Source organism: Psammomys obesus, unplaced genomic scaffold (assembly GCF_907164565.1).
Source record: "Psammomys obesus unplaced genomic scaffold, mPsaObe1.curated_primary_1811, whole genome shotgun sequence".
In the NCBI taxonomy this organism is placed as follows: domain Eukaryota; kingdom Metazoa; phylum Chordata; class Mammalia; order Rodentia; family Muridae; genus Psammomys; species Psammomys obesus.
In genome coordinates, this window is record NW_026593286.1 from 29,670,681 (window position 1) to 29,683,738 (window position 13,058).

Sequence of the window (13,058 nt, forward strand, 5' to 3'; positions counted from 1 at the left end):
AGTCCAGAAACGAGTCTTTGAATGTCTCTTTGACTTATTTGAGGAGTAATTCTTCTTTTTGTTGAATAAAACTAAATTTTATCATTGTTAGAATATGTCTAAAAATGTAATTGAGTAAGCCAGGAAATGCTGGCCTGCCTCAACATCGGTGACACCGTGGTCACTTGGTTAAGCAGTGTCTTCCCGGTAATTTGTGGAGACATGTTTGAGAGTGTGTAGTCTCATTGAATTTTCATTTTCTAACTCCACGACATATTGATGATTACCTTCCTTGTTAAAAAAAACAAAAGAACTTATCACTTTAAAAACTCAGTGCTTGCTTATTATGATAATGATGACAAAATTGTGATCTTTTTCTGTTATCCTCTGTGATAAGGAAGCGTGTATATCAGTATGGCCCTATGACCTCCACATGCACCATTGTGTACCCACACAGGCACAGTCAATACAGTCGTCAAGTAATATGTAATAGAACTAAGAACAGATGCACAGAATTCATTCTCAGAAAAACTAGTGAATGCATGTAACATAAACTTTAAAAGCTTTTTATCATATCCTTTTAAATTCTGTGTGTATGTTTATACCTGTGAAGAGTGTTGAAGCCCCTGGAACTGGAGGATTACTGATAGTCGTAAGCCACCAAAGTGGGTGCTAAGAATTGGGGACAGAGCTTACTACAGTGGTCTGGGATTATAGACATGTTGTGGCCTATGGTAGAGCAAACTCAGGGATTGATGGAATTTTATGGCCTAATCCTAGGCTTTGGGGGATGGGAGTAAAGGGGGAGAGGGTCTAACCTTTCCTACCTTGAGGAACTTCTCTATACTGGCTCTTGGAAGGCTGAAGAGATGGTTCAGTGGTTATGATTAAGAACATTTAACTGCTTTCCTACCACCCACATCAAGCAGCTCATAACCATCTGTTACTCCAGTTCCATGGAATTTGACTCCTTCTCTTGGCCTCCAAGGCATCCACACATGACGTAAATTCATGCAGACATACACATACATGTAAATGAAAATAAATCTTCAAACAAACAAACAACCCTGACTTAAACATCATATTTTCCAGGTACTTTGAAGTATACTGTGAGCAGACCACAACTAGAGAAACACTGTCCTATAAGAGAAATGTCTAACTCAGTGGTTCTCAATCTCCTGAATCTTAGACCAGAGATCCTGTATATCAGATATTTACAGTTCATAAGGGCAGCAAAATTACAGTTATGAAGTAGCAAAGAAGTGATTTTATGGTTATGGAATTTTACAGTTCCACCATGAGGAACTGTATTAAAGAGTCACAGCATTTGGAGGGTTGAGAACCACTCATCCAACTCTTTCAAATGGTATATAGTTTTGCATTTCCTTTTTCTTCAGCCTCCTTTTCTTCCCTGAGTTTATATTGCATCTCAAGAACACTAAGCCACTTAGAATTCACAGCATGTCCTACATCCTCATACTCTTATATATAATAGCCATTCCTCTGCCTAACACATCCTTGTCCATCTTCCCTTGTACATTGTCATCCTGTCGCAGTGAAGTATCATCCTTCCCTGCTTACTCAATGTACATAGCCTTCTGTAGAGCACTCAGCACAGTGTTTTATTTTACTGGTTTCTTTGTCCTCCTACTAGGTATATATAACTTGAGATTAAATGTCAATGTGTCCATCTGTTTCTCTGGTGTCTGGTGTGTAGAAAATATACCATAAATATTAAATGAAGAAGAAGCTTCTAGTGCTATTTTGGTGTATAAAACATTAGACTCAAGAGACTACTCTATGGGTAACCCCACTCTACTGTTTCCTCCAGGTTTGGGTTTTTGTTCTGTTGTTGTTATTGTCTGTTTTGGTCAGCTGATTTTTAAGTTTTTAAAAAATTTTTATTTAATCACTTTATAGCCTGATCCTATCCCCCTCCCAGTGCTGTCCTCACCATCACCCCCACGTCCTATCTCAGAGAAGGAGAGACCCCAAGGGTTACCAGCCCACCCTGGCATCTCAAGTCACAGCATCTTCTCCCACTGAGGCTAGACAAGGCAACCCAGCTAGGGGAAAGGGATCCACGGGCAGGCAGCAGAGTCAGAGACAGCCCCTACTCCCATTGTTAGGAGACCCACATGATGACCGCACTGCACATCTGCTACATATGTAAGGGGCCTAGGACCAGTCCATGCATGCTCTGGTTGGCGGTTTAGTCTATGAGCCCCCATGGGCCCAGGTTAGTTTACTCTGTAGGTCTTCTTGTGGTGTCCTTGACCCCTCCAGCTTCCTCTATCCTTCCTCCCACTCTTCCACAAACCTCCTTGAGTTCTCGGCCTATTATTTGGGTCTCTGCATCTGTTTCCAACGGCTGCTGAATGAAGCCTCTCAGAAGACAATTATGCTAAAATAAGCTCCTGTCTGCAAGCATAGGAGAGCATCATTAATAGTGTCGGGGGGCAGGCATGGTGGCACACACCTGTAATCACAGCACTCAGGGAGGCAGAGGCAGGTAGATTGCTGTGAGTTTGATACCAGCCTGGTCAATAAAGCAAGTCCAGGATAGCCAAGGCTGCACAGAGAAACCCTGTCTAGAAAAACAAAATAGTGTCAGGGGCTGGCCCTCTTCCATGAGGTGGGTATCAAGTTGGGCCAATCATTGGCGTGCCATTTCCACAAACCCAAAGAAGCCAAGGAGGGCACACGGAGGATGCTTGAATCTCACGAAGAGATGGAAATAAAATAGTCATCTGAAGTAGATGGAGAGAGCTTTGTGGGAGAGGAGGTGTGGTGGATAACAAAGGTGAAAATCAGGTGTGGTGAAGGAGGGGTGGTAAGGAGAGGTGCAAGGAAGAGGAGGACCTGGAGAGAACAAAAATTGGTGGGGAGCATCTCTGAGACAAAGTGGTCCTGGGAAGTCTATGGGGGTGACCCTAGCTGAAAGCCCTAACAGTGGGGGACGTGGAGCCTGAACTTGACAGCTCCTGTAGCCAAGTTGGACTTCCAGTAGAGGGAAGGTGGCACCAACCCACCCATAAAACTTCTGACCCAAAATTCGTCTTGCCTACAAGAAGTATAGGGATAAAGATGGAGCAACTGCTTTTTTTAAAAAAAAATTGAAATATTTTTTTCTTGTTTCTTCATAACTAGCTGGGTAATTCCACTGCGTGACTGCTGATGTCACTATGATGTCATGAAGGTGGCACCCAGACATTCTGGCTCACAGACTGTGTGTGCCAAACACAGGATCTTAATAGTTCAGAAAGTTTTCTGCTAAAGACTGGCGCACATATGTCAGGCAGTCTCATCAAAAGTGATACTTCTACCATGTTTAATGTTCTGCTTTCTGTCTCCATGGCTCCTTGAGGGCTTTGATGATCAGGGCAGGAGGTACAGCCTCAGCCTGGGCCTGTCAGTTGAGAGTGGTTAGTTCACTGTAATCCTTGGACCTTTCCAATCACTGGGTGCCTTAGCAATGTCACCATCAACTTTTTTGGAGACAGACCCACTGGGACTGAACTTGGGGCCCAGTGCAGGTGTGGCTCAGGTACAGGACTTTGATACCACTAGGGTCAAACTTCAGAGGCTGGTGTCAGATAAACTGAAGGAAGTCACACTGCTCTGAGCCCAAACCTGAAAGCATTTTAAAGCCGTTTTAAATAGTACATACTTTTATAAAAAGCATTTTTAAAGCATTTTTTTTAATTAGAGGGAAAAAAATACTCTCTAATGAGTAAGGCACCCTATGTATCACGAGTTTTTCTCATCACTTGATACACACATGACTTGTCTACGTTGTGCTTCCTCCCAGATCGTCAATCTCCTTGTATATAATTGTCTCTACCTAGTGTTTAGAATACCTTGCCAGTGGTCTTCTTTATGCAGTTACTCTGTCTTCTGAATAAGAACCAATCTTTCTTTTGCCCCTTTCACTATCATCTATTCTTAACATGGTAGTCTTAACTCTCTCAACATTTATTTCTAAACTCCCTTCAAGGAAGTTATGGATGGGAGGATTGGCATGCAAGCTTGTTTTCCAGGGCCTATAAGATAAGATCTTGCCTGTGTCCTTCTCTTGTAAATTTTTCTCTGCCCTCTTGTTTGAGTCAGTCCCAAGGAATTTGTACTCCTCCCTCCCCTCCCCTTGCTTACTCCCACCTTGCCTCATCTCAACATAGTTTACCCTACCTAGACTGTACTTAACTGGAATCTTAAGACATAATAAGCCCACCCTTCTGGATAGTCACAGTTCCCTCCACTCTCAAAGAAGAAACTGAATAATAAATCAGGGTCTCCTAAACAGAAGGTTAGTAGGGGAAATGGGCATGAATAGTTAATTTCATAGAAAATTGGCAGGATTATTAATGGGTAGGTTACATTGTGTGCAGTTGATTTTACATTACTACATTTTTTGATCGTTGATACTTAAGCACATTTATTTTACTGCCTAGCATAAAACAATGATAGATTGTTTGTTTGTTTATTTAAGCCTTAATGGGGCGGGCAAGGGTGCTTGCCACTAACCTGGGCAAATAAGAGTTTGATTCCTGGGACCCCCCTGCTAGAGAGAACTGATTCCCAAAAGTTGTCCTCTGACTTTGCATTCCTCATGCCAGTAGAATAAGGATCCACTGGAAATGGGTTTTAGCTGACCTTCTATCAGTGTTCTGTTCGTAGCATAATGCCTGGCATGTGAGGCCTTACCCAATAAATGTTATTGAATGAAAAAATAAAAATGAGGTATTTAAATAGCTCAGAGGTTAGAGCACTGGCTGCACTTCCAAAGGCCCTAAGTTCAATTCCCAACAACCACATGATGGCTCACAACCATCTATAATGAGATCTGGTGTCCTCTTCTGGCCTGCAGGCAGAATGTTGTACACATAATAAATCTTTAAAAAAAAGTTATACCCTTCTCAAATTTATCTGTATACATGGTGGCCAGCAAAGCAACTCTACAATAATCATTTCAAAAAAACACTAGTAAATAAGTCATACAAAATTTCACACTGTTATTTACTATTCAGCTTGGGAACAGTTAATTAATCTCAGCCTACTTTCCTTCATTTACAGGTGAATAAAGTCTTGAATAAATGGTGTGATATTATCTGGGAATGTAGTTCAGTTGATATAGTGCTTGCCTACCATGAAGCCCGATTCTCAGCGCCCCATAAGTTCTAATGTGCACACCTGTAAACGCCAACAGTCAGGAGGTGGAGGCAAGAGATCAGAAGTTTAAGTTCTTCCTTGGCTACTTAGAGTTGGTGAAGTGTGAAGCCAGCCTAGACTATGTGAAACCCTGTCTCAAAAGAAATAACAAGTTCTGCTTTGCTTTTTTAACAATTTATTTTATGTGTATGGACCTGCTCATATGGTTTTGAACTGTGATATGCAGAACATGTGGAAGCCAGAAGAGGGCATCAGATCTCTTGGAACTGCAGTTGTAAGCAGCTGTGAGCAGCTGGGTATGGAACCTGGCTCTTAATTCCTGAGCCTTTAGATGAGTTTTTATGAAGCACCTACCCGGCCCTGCAGGACTGGTACTCAGTGTTTATTTTGGGCCTCTATTATTTGTGTAATAATGTTTACTTTATGGTCTTTGGTCTTAAATTTAGCTCTTAGGAGCCTTTTTAAAATGTGTGTGTACATATATGTAAATACTATTGAGCAGATACTTAATGACACAGCTGTGCCCCAAGTGTCAGCCACTCAAAGTGTGTAGATACAGAAGTTAAGGGTCTTCTTAACTTCTGAAGGCAAGAAAGGGTAAATGTGATCCTGGCTAAAAGCACTAGGAAGAAGCCAGGTGTAGGTGGCCTATGCTTTAATCTCAGCACTTGGAAAGCAGAGGCAGGTGCTTCTCTATGAGGTCAAGGCCAGCCTTGTCTACATAGAGTTCCAGGACAGCCAGCACTACATAAAGAAACTGTCTCTACCCTGCTCCCCACCCCCCAAAAAAAGTATAGAGAAAGCTGAAACTAGATAAGGGGCTGAACATAGCAAGAGTGTAGGACTATTTTGATGGGATGCTCATTTAGGCAGACCTGAATGAAGTGAGGAAAGGCATTAACCATGCCCTCATATAGAGAAAAGAGTTCTAGGTAGGAGGTCTGACATTGAAAAGACTAAGGTTGCAGCAAGTATGTATGTTCCAGCAAGCAAGACTATGTCTAGAAAGCTGAGAAGTGAGGAAGCAGGAAATGGTGAGGGGAAGTCCCTGAAGGCTAGGATTCTGCAGAGCTTTGTTTACCTGCCAGTGACTTTGGATTTTATTCCATCTTCAGTAACTTGCATGTTGGTACATGATCTGAGGTATAGTATGTTCACTGTTTGAGAATGTAGTTTTCCTCATGTAATTGATAGGGATTTAAGTGAAATTTTAGCATGTCCTGCAAAATATCTAACCTATTATTTATGGAATTCTGTTGAAGTTTATGAAACTATTAATTAGACTATTAAAGAGATCAGCAGCCTCCAGAGAGATTAGCACTACAGTTACACTCTGTTAATTAAAAGGAGTATTCTGTATATTTTACAAATTGTTGTTTGTAAATCTAGTTTCCCTTTTTGGGTTGGGTTGGGTTGGGTTGGGTTGGGTTGGGTTGGGTTGGGTTGGGTTGGGTTTGGTTTTTCAAGACCAGGTTTCTCTATGTAGTCTTGGCTGTCCTGGACTCGATTTGTAGACCAGGCTGGCTTTGAACTCACAGAGATCCACCTGCCTCTGCCTCCCAGAGTGGTTGGAATACAGGTGTGTGCCACTATGCCCTGCTTGTCTTCATTGATAATCATTTCTATTTTCTTATGATATAATCTGACTTTGAAGATTTGACTTCAGAGAGTCATATCATACATCAGACCTTGTTCTGAATAATTTTTAAGTTAAATTTGAAGTTGCTCATTTAACACAAATGTCTGTATTTCAGATGGAGCAACTATCAGATGAAGAAATTGACCATGGTGCTGAAGAAGACAGTGACAAGGAAGATCAGGACCTGGATAAAATGTTTGGAGCCTGGCTTGGGGAACTGGACAAACTTACTCAGGTTAGAAGTATTACTTGAAAAGCTGGTTGAAGATTTGAAGTTATTACTACATGTTTAAAGTTTAATGTACAGACAAAGGTGTGCAGGCTAAATTTTAAAATACTGCTAAAAGAGAAAAATAATAGATGAATAGAAACTTTACAGTGCAAGATAGCTTCTTCTGCGGTTGTTATTTGTATACTCTGTGGACACGTGTGTGTGGTGTGTATGTTCATCTGTGTGTACAGGTACATGTAGGCAGAGACCAGAGGATCTCCCCAGGGTCACCATTTTCTTGACACACAGGGTCTTCAGTCTCTCTCCTTTCTTCTTAACCACTCCCACCCCTTTAATGAAGCAGGGCTGGAGATTTTTTTGGTTAAAAATAAGTTTAAAATAAGCTTAAGCATCAGGGCTGGGGAAAAGGCATTCAGAAGAAGTAGGAAAATTGGTGTGGGCTCCCCAAGAAGGCTCCAGGTGAGACAGGTGTTTCTTTGGCATAACACTTACTTGTTAGGCTAGGCCCCAGGGATCTTGCCTCCCCAGGGCTGGGATTGTAAGTGCCCGCCATTTGGATTTGGTTTCGGGAGTGTCCTCATTCTTGCAAGTGTTTTACCAGCTGAGTCATTTTCCTGGCCCCCTTTTTATGGTTATTCTAAGGTTTAAAAAAAAAAAAAAAAAAAAAAGCAAAAAACAATTCTTTAACAGAATTTCTGTTATTTTGGGAGGGGACTTAATATCTTTCACAAATTGGAGATTGGAAACTAAGACAATTTTGAAGTCTGAAGTTTAAGAATCTAAATTTTGACATATTTTCTTTTGTAACAAATTTAAATATATTTTGTGATATATTATTTGTATTTTCTAGATCATATTTTCAAAATGCTAACCAAAGTTCATTCCAGAGCTATGTTTAAAATAGTTTTAAAGGTGTGTTTTTGTTTTCTGTTGTTGTTGGTTGGTTGGTTGGTGTGGTTTTTTCTTTTTTTTATTTATTTATTATTCATACAGCATTCTGCCTGTGTTACCAGAAGAGGACTCCAGATCTCACTATAGACAGTTAGGAGACACCATGTGGTTGCTGGGAATTCAACTCAGGACCTTTCAAAGAACAGCCAGTGCTCTTAACCTCTGAGACATCTCTCTAGCCTGGGTTTTTTGTTTTGTTTGCTTTGCTTTGCTTTATTTTACTGGACTGTGGATTTGTTGTTGCTGGCGGTGGTGATGCGTGGTTGGCCAGTCTTTAGGATGGGGTCTCATGTAGCTCAGGTTGGTCTTGGACGTGACATGCAACTTGATTGCGTCTAAGGCCAACCTTGAGTTGCTGATCTTGTGCCTACTGCCCAGGCATTGAGATTACAGGCATGGGCCATCATTGTGTATGCTTACTCATTTGTTTGTTCTGGATCACAGGTCTTGATTTTTAAATTTTTATCATTATGTTGTATGTGTCAGGTGGAGGGTGAGTGCATGTGCGCCACAGCGTGCATGTGGCGTTTCTGTGTGGGTTTCAGACATAGAATTCGAGGACCAGGTTTTCGTGGCAAGCATTTTACTCCCTGAGACATTATCCACTATGCCACTTTTTAGAATAAAATGATGCAGTTTTTACTTCCCTGGTTAATATATTGCACGCAATATATAAAGATGGTCATATTTATTAAAAAAAATTTGACTTCATAATAATAAGAACATTAGGACAAACATGTTTAAATAATTTCTTTGGTAATGTCTATAAGATTCCATAACTAATGGAAAAATAAGATGGATGCCTAACGTTCCAGCTGACTTCACAGCTGTGGATCAGCTTGAGAGGCAGATACGTTTGGTTTGCAGCTATACTCTATTACTGCTAGACTGGGAGGAGGATGTTTTCAGTTCTGCCAGGATTCCATGTGGATCTTTCCTGTCATCTCTGTCTAAGTTACTCTTCTATTGTTGTGAAGAGACACCGTGACCTAGGCAACTGATAAGCTTACAGTTGCCAAGGGTGAATCCACAACTATCATGGCAGGGAGCATGGCAGGAGACAGGCATGAAGCTGGAGCAGTAGCTGAGCCTTCCATGTGATCCACAAGCAGGAAGCAGAAGGAGAGAAACTAGGCCTAGCTGAGCTTTTGAAGCCTCAAAGCCCACTTGGTGGCACACCTCCTGAAAGGCCGTATCTCCTAATCCTTTTAATCTGGGAACCAAACATTCAAATATATGAGCCTCGGGGAGTCATTCTCATTTTAACCACTACAAGCTGTAATCAGTAAAGGTAACATTATTTTTGTCAAACTGCAAGTATCAAATTCCATCTGATTTCCTGTTCTGCAGTTGGCAGGGGCAGGCAGGCATGTGTATATGGGTGCACACATGTATATAGAGTCCAGAGGCTGATGTTTGGTGTGTTAGTCAACATTTTCTAAAAGAACAGAACTGGTAGACCGAATACATACATACTAAAGGAGGGTGGTGATCCAGCCAGCAATGGCTGCCTCTTGATGGGAAGGCCAAAATTTCAGTAATAATTGTTCAGTCCATGAGGTGTATGTCCCAGCGGTCCCATTCTGGAGTCCTGGGGTATTCCTACAGTGCTGCTCTATTTAGTCTATATTGGATCCTGAAGAAGTAGATTCTAATACCAGCAAAGGAATAATAGCCACAGGATAGATGAGCCTGCCAGTGAGAGGGTGGGCAAGCACGCAAAAAGCCAAAGCTTCTTTCTTCCATGTCCTTTTAAGTGGGCTGCACCGGATTTCGGGTGGGCCTTCCTATTTCAAAAAATCCAGTCAGGAGAATCCCTCACAGCTGTGCACAGCTGCTTGGGTTTTATTTGCTTCCAGGTATAGTCAAATTGATAGTCAGAATTAGCCATCATATCTGTTATCCTTCTATTTTTTATTTCATATTTATATTGGGGGTAGCAGTCATGTATGTGTGAAATGTGTGGAGGTCAGAAGAGAACTTGTGGAGTTGGTTCTGTCTTCCTACTATGTGGGTCTCAGGGATTGAACTTAGATTGAAAAGTGTGGTAGCAAGGGCCTTAATGTCTAAGTTATCTCTCTGGCTGTCACCCTTATTTTTTGAAACCCAGTCTCTTTCTTGTTGAACCTGAGGCTCATCAGTTATCTAGACTGGCTGACTAGCAAGCCCCAGGGATCTTCATGTCTCTGCCTCTCCATTGCCAAGATACAGGCACTACCCAGGCATATGTGCCCATCTTTTACATGTGTGCTGCAGATTAAACTCAGGTCCCCATGCACTTAACTGACCCGTTTTCCTAGTTCTTAATTCTTAGTTATTTTTACAGAAAGCAGTTTGTCATAGGATGATGACTAGGTATCCAGTTCTGTGCCGCTGTGATGGTTTTAATAAATGTTCCTATCCCGTTAGGTGTTTAAATTCTTGGTTCCGAGTTCGTGGCTCTGCTGGAGAGTCACTGAGGGTGGGCTGCAGCCTTGCTCACCTCTTCTGGTGGAAAGACGTTCTCTCTCAGCTCCCCGCCCCTGCTGACACACTTCTGCCATGCGAGTTGACCCTTAGTCCTCTGGAACCCCACACGCAAATAAACTCTTAGCTCTGTAAGTTGCCCCTGTTATGAGGTTTTTTCACAGCCACAGAAAAAGAAGAAAGGAAGATGCAAACAGAAGAAATAGAAATAATAGTGAATAGAGAAAATTATCCAAGGGCCAGCTAGTATACTGTGCTGTCTGTGACCAAGTGGTTGTATACTTGAATAGGAGGCCAAAAAGAGATGGCAGGTAGAAGAGCGTCCGGCTGCCCTGGACTCTCCACCCAGAAATGCAGATGGCCTTTCTCCTCACTTGGTGCTATGTTCTCACGTGTATTTTAAGTTGCCTGCCTTTCCCTCATAGAAATCTGTCATTAAAGAGAAACATTAAAACCAACGCATCTTACGACTCACTGTTAACATGTTACTATTGGTGGATAGTTGAAGAAGTAGTTGACTTTCTGAGATTCAGATTTATTTCATTACTTCAGTTCACTGCAGTGTTACCAGTGCACGTATTCCATGTTAATAATTAAGCAAACTTAAGTTTTAAATAGTTGGATTCCTTTCTAATAGTTGTTGAAATGCATCTATTGTGCATTTTTCTGGGATAAGATCTGTAGGATTTTGCAGAATTTTAGCGACCTCCCCACACTGTGATTAAAACCACCACACTGTATTACCAACTTCTTGACCTAAGGAGTCTCTCAGTATTTCCTTTTTTGCCTCAGCACCATGGACAGGTAATTAAGATACATGTTCATTTATCTGACCTAGAAAGAGGTTGACTTTTAATAAGTCTTCAGTTATAGTCATTTTACAGAAAATATTTGTCCCTTCAGCTCTTTTGAAAGAATTATTTAAAATTTCTTCTGAAGAATTAGGTTCAAGGTTAAAGGAGAATTTCTTAGCTGTTTTTTGAACTTTTGAAATAAAAGCACTGAGTAGGTTGTGGACCATGTTCATTTGATAGCTGCAAAAACAGGATGGAGGACTGGAGAAGTGGCTCAGTGGTTAAGAACACGAGCTGTTCTTACGGAGGACACAGGTTTGGTTCTCAGCACCCACGTGGCAGCTCATAAATGTCTGCAACTCCAGTTTTAGGGGATCCAACTACCTCTTCTAGCCTCCAAGGCACTGCATGCACACCCAGTGCCTTACACACCAGACAAAGTACTCATACACATAAAAAGAAATCTTTAAGAACAAAACGGAGCCTGGGCATGTAGTTTAATTGGTGGTGTGCTTTCCTAGCAGTACAGAGACCAGGTCGCATCCCCAGTGTACTACCTAAGGCAGGTGTGGCAGCATATAGCTGTAATCCCAGCACTCTAGAGGTCAGCTTCATTTACCGCCATTTTCTACTGTGTTCAGTGATGGTAGCTCAGCCTGGGCTCCAAGGTGAGTTTATTTAAAAACAAGATGGGCACGGTTTGAATGAATTATCAAAGTCTTGAGATAGGTAAAAAAAAGATAGCATTCTAATGTAAAATGGTTATACAAATAAAATACCTTCTTTTTTATTTTTGTTTTTAAGATATGTTTTCTCTGTGACGCCCTGGCTGTCCTGGGACTTGCTCTGTAGACCAGGCTGGCCTCGAACTCAAAGAGATCCACCTGCCTCTGCCTCCTAAGTGCTGGAATTATAGGTATGCACTACTATGCTCAGCACCAAATATCTTTTTAAACCTTAAACTTATTTGATAGGACGTTTATTTAGAGACTAGTTGTAAAAGATTATTCTAACTTTAGTTAGATTTCTTTTCCTCCTCCTCCTTCATTGTTGTTGTAATTTTCTGTTTAGATACCTTTTTTCCTTATTGTAGAAAAGCTACAGGTGAAAAGAGTATCATTGTAAGAAGGTGGCGAGAGCTAGAAGTGTGATCTAGTGGTAGATTGGAGTGTCTGCTATGCACAAGGCCTTAGGTTCTGTCCCCAGAACACAAAAGAAAGGGAAGGAGGAAATGAAATTCAAGATTGTGTTTGTCTTTAGACATAGATGAGATTGTGCTAGATCAAAAAACACAACTCTTGGAGGAAAGAGATGGCAAAACCCTTCATGGTTCTTTTCCATGTCCATATTCATATACTTAAATTATCTCATAGTGAATGTATATAGAATGAAGTCATTGCCTGTATGATGTATTTGAAAAAGTATTTACCCTGAACTGTGACAGTTTTGAATCTCAGTTGTCTTAAAAGTAAGAATATATTTAAAAATTGACGATAACTAACGAAAACCAATTATGTTTTCTTGGGGCTACATTAAAAAGAAACTTTAGCTTTGTTAATATGTGTGGATAGTTTTATGTCAACTCGTCACAGCTGTAGTCATCTGAGAGGAGGGAGCCTCAAGAAAATGCCTCTGTAAGACAAGTCTGTAGGGCATGTTATAAATTAGTGATTGCTGGGGGAGGGCCCAGCCCTTTGTGGTAGTGCCATCCTCAAGCTGCTGGTCCTGGATTCCATAAGAAAGCAAGCTGAGCAAGCCAATAAGCAGCACCCCTCCGTGATCTCTGCATCAGCTCTTGCCTCCAGGTTCCTGCCCTGTTTGAGTTCCT

General features: G+C 41.3%; 1 protein-coding gene across 11 annotated transcripts in view; it reads left to right on the forward strand.

Annotated features, from left to right (window-relative positions):
- Raph1 (Ras association (RalGDS/AF-6) and pleckstrin homology domains 1) overlaps positions 1 to 13,058 on the forward strand; it is a 74,461-nt gene that overhangs the window by 17,822 nt on the left and 43,581 nt on the right. For all 11 annotated transcript variants that reach the window (XR_008721235.1, XR_008721236.1, XM_055617160.1 and 8 more), the window contains exon 2: positions 6,903 to 7,022. Coding sequence is in view for 9 of the 11 variants with exons in the window: in XM_055617160.1 (XP_055473135.1) it covers positions 6,903 to 7,022 (120 nt within the window). In the remaining 2 variants the exon portion in view is untranslated. The remainder of the gene's footprint in view (positions 1 to 6,902; positions 7,023 to 13,058) is intronic.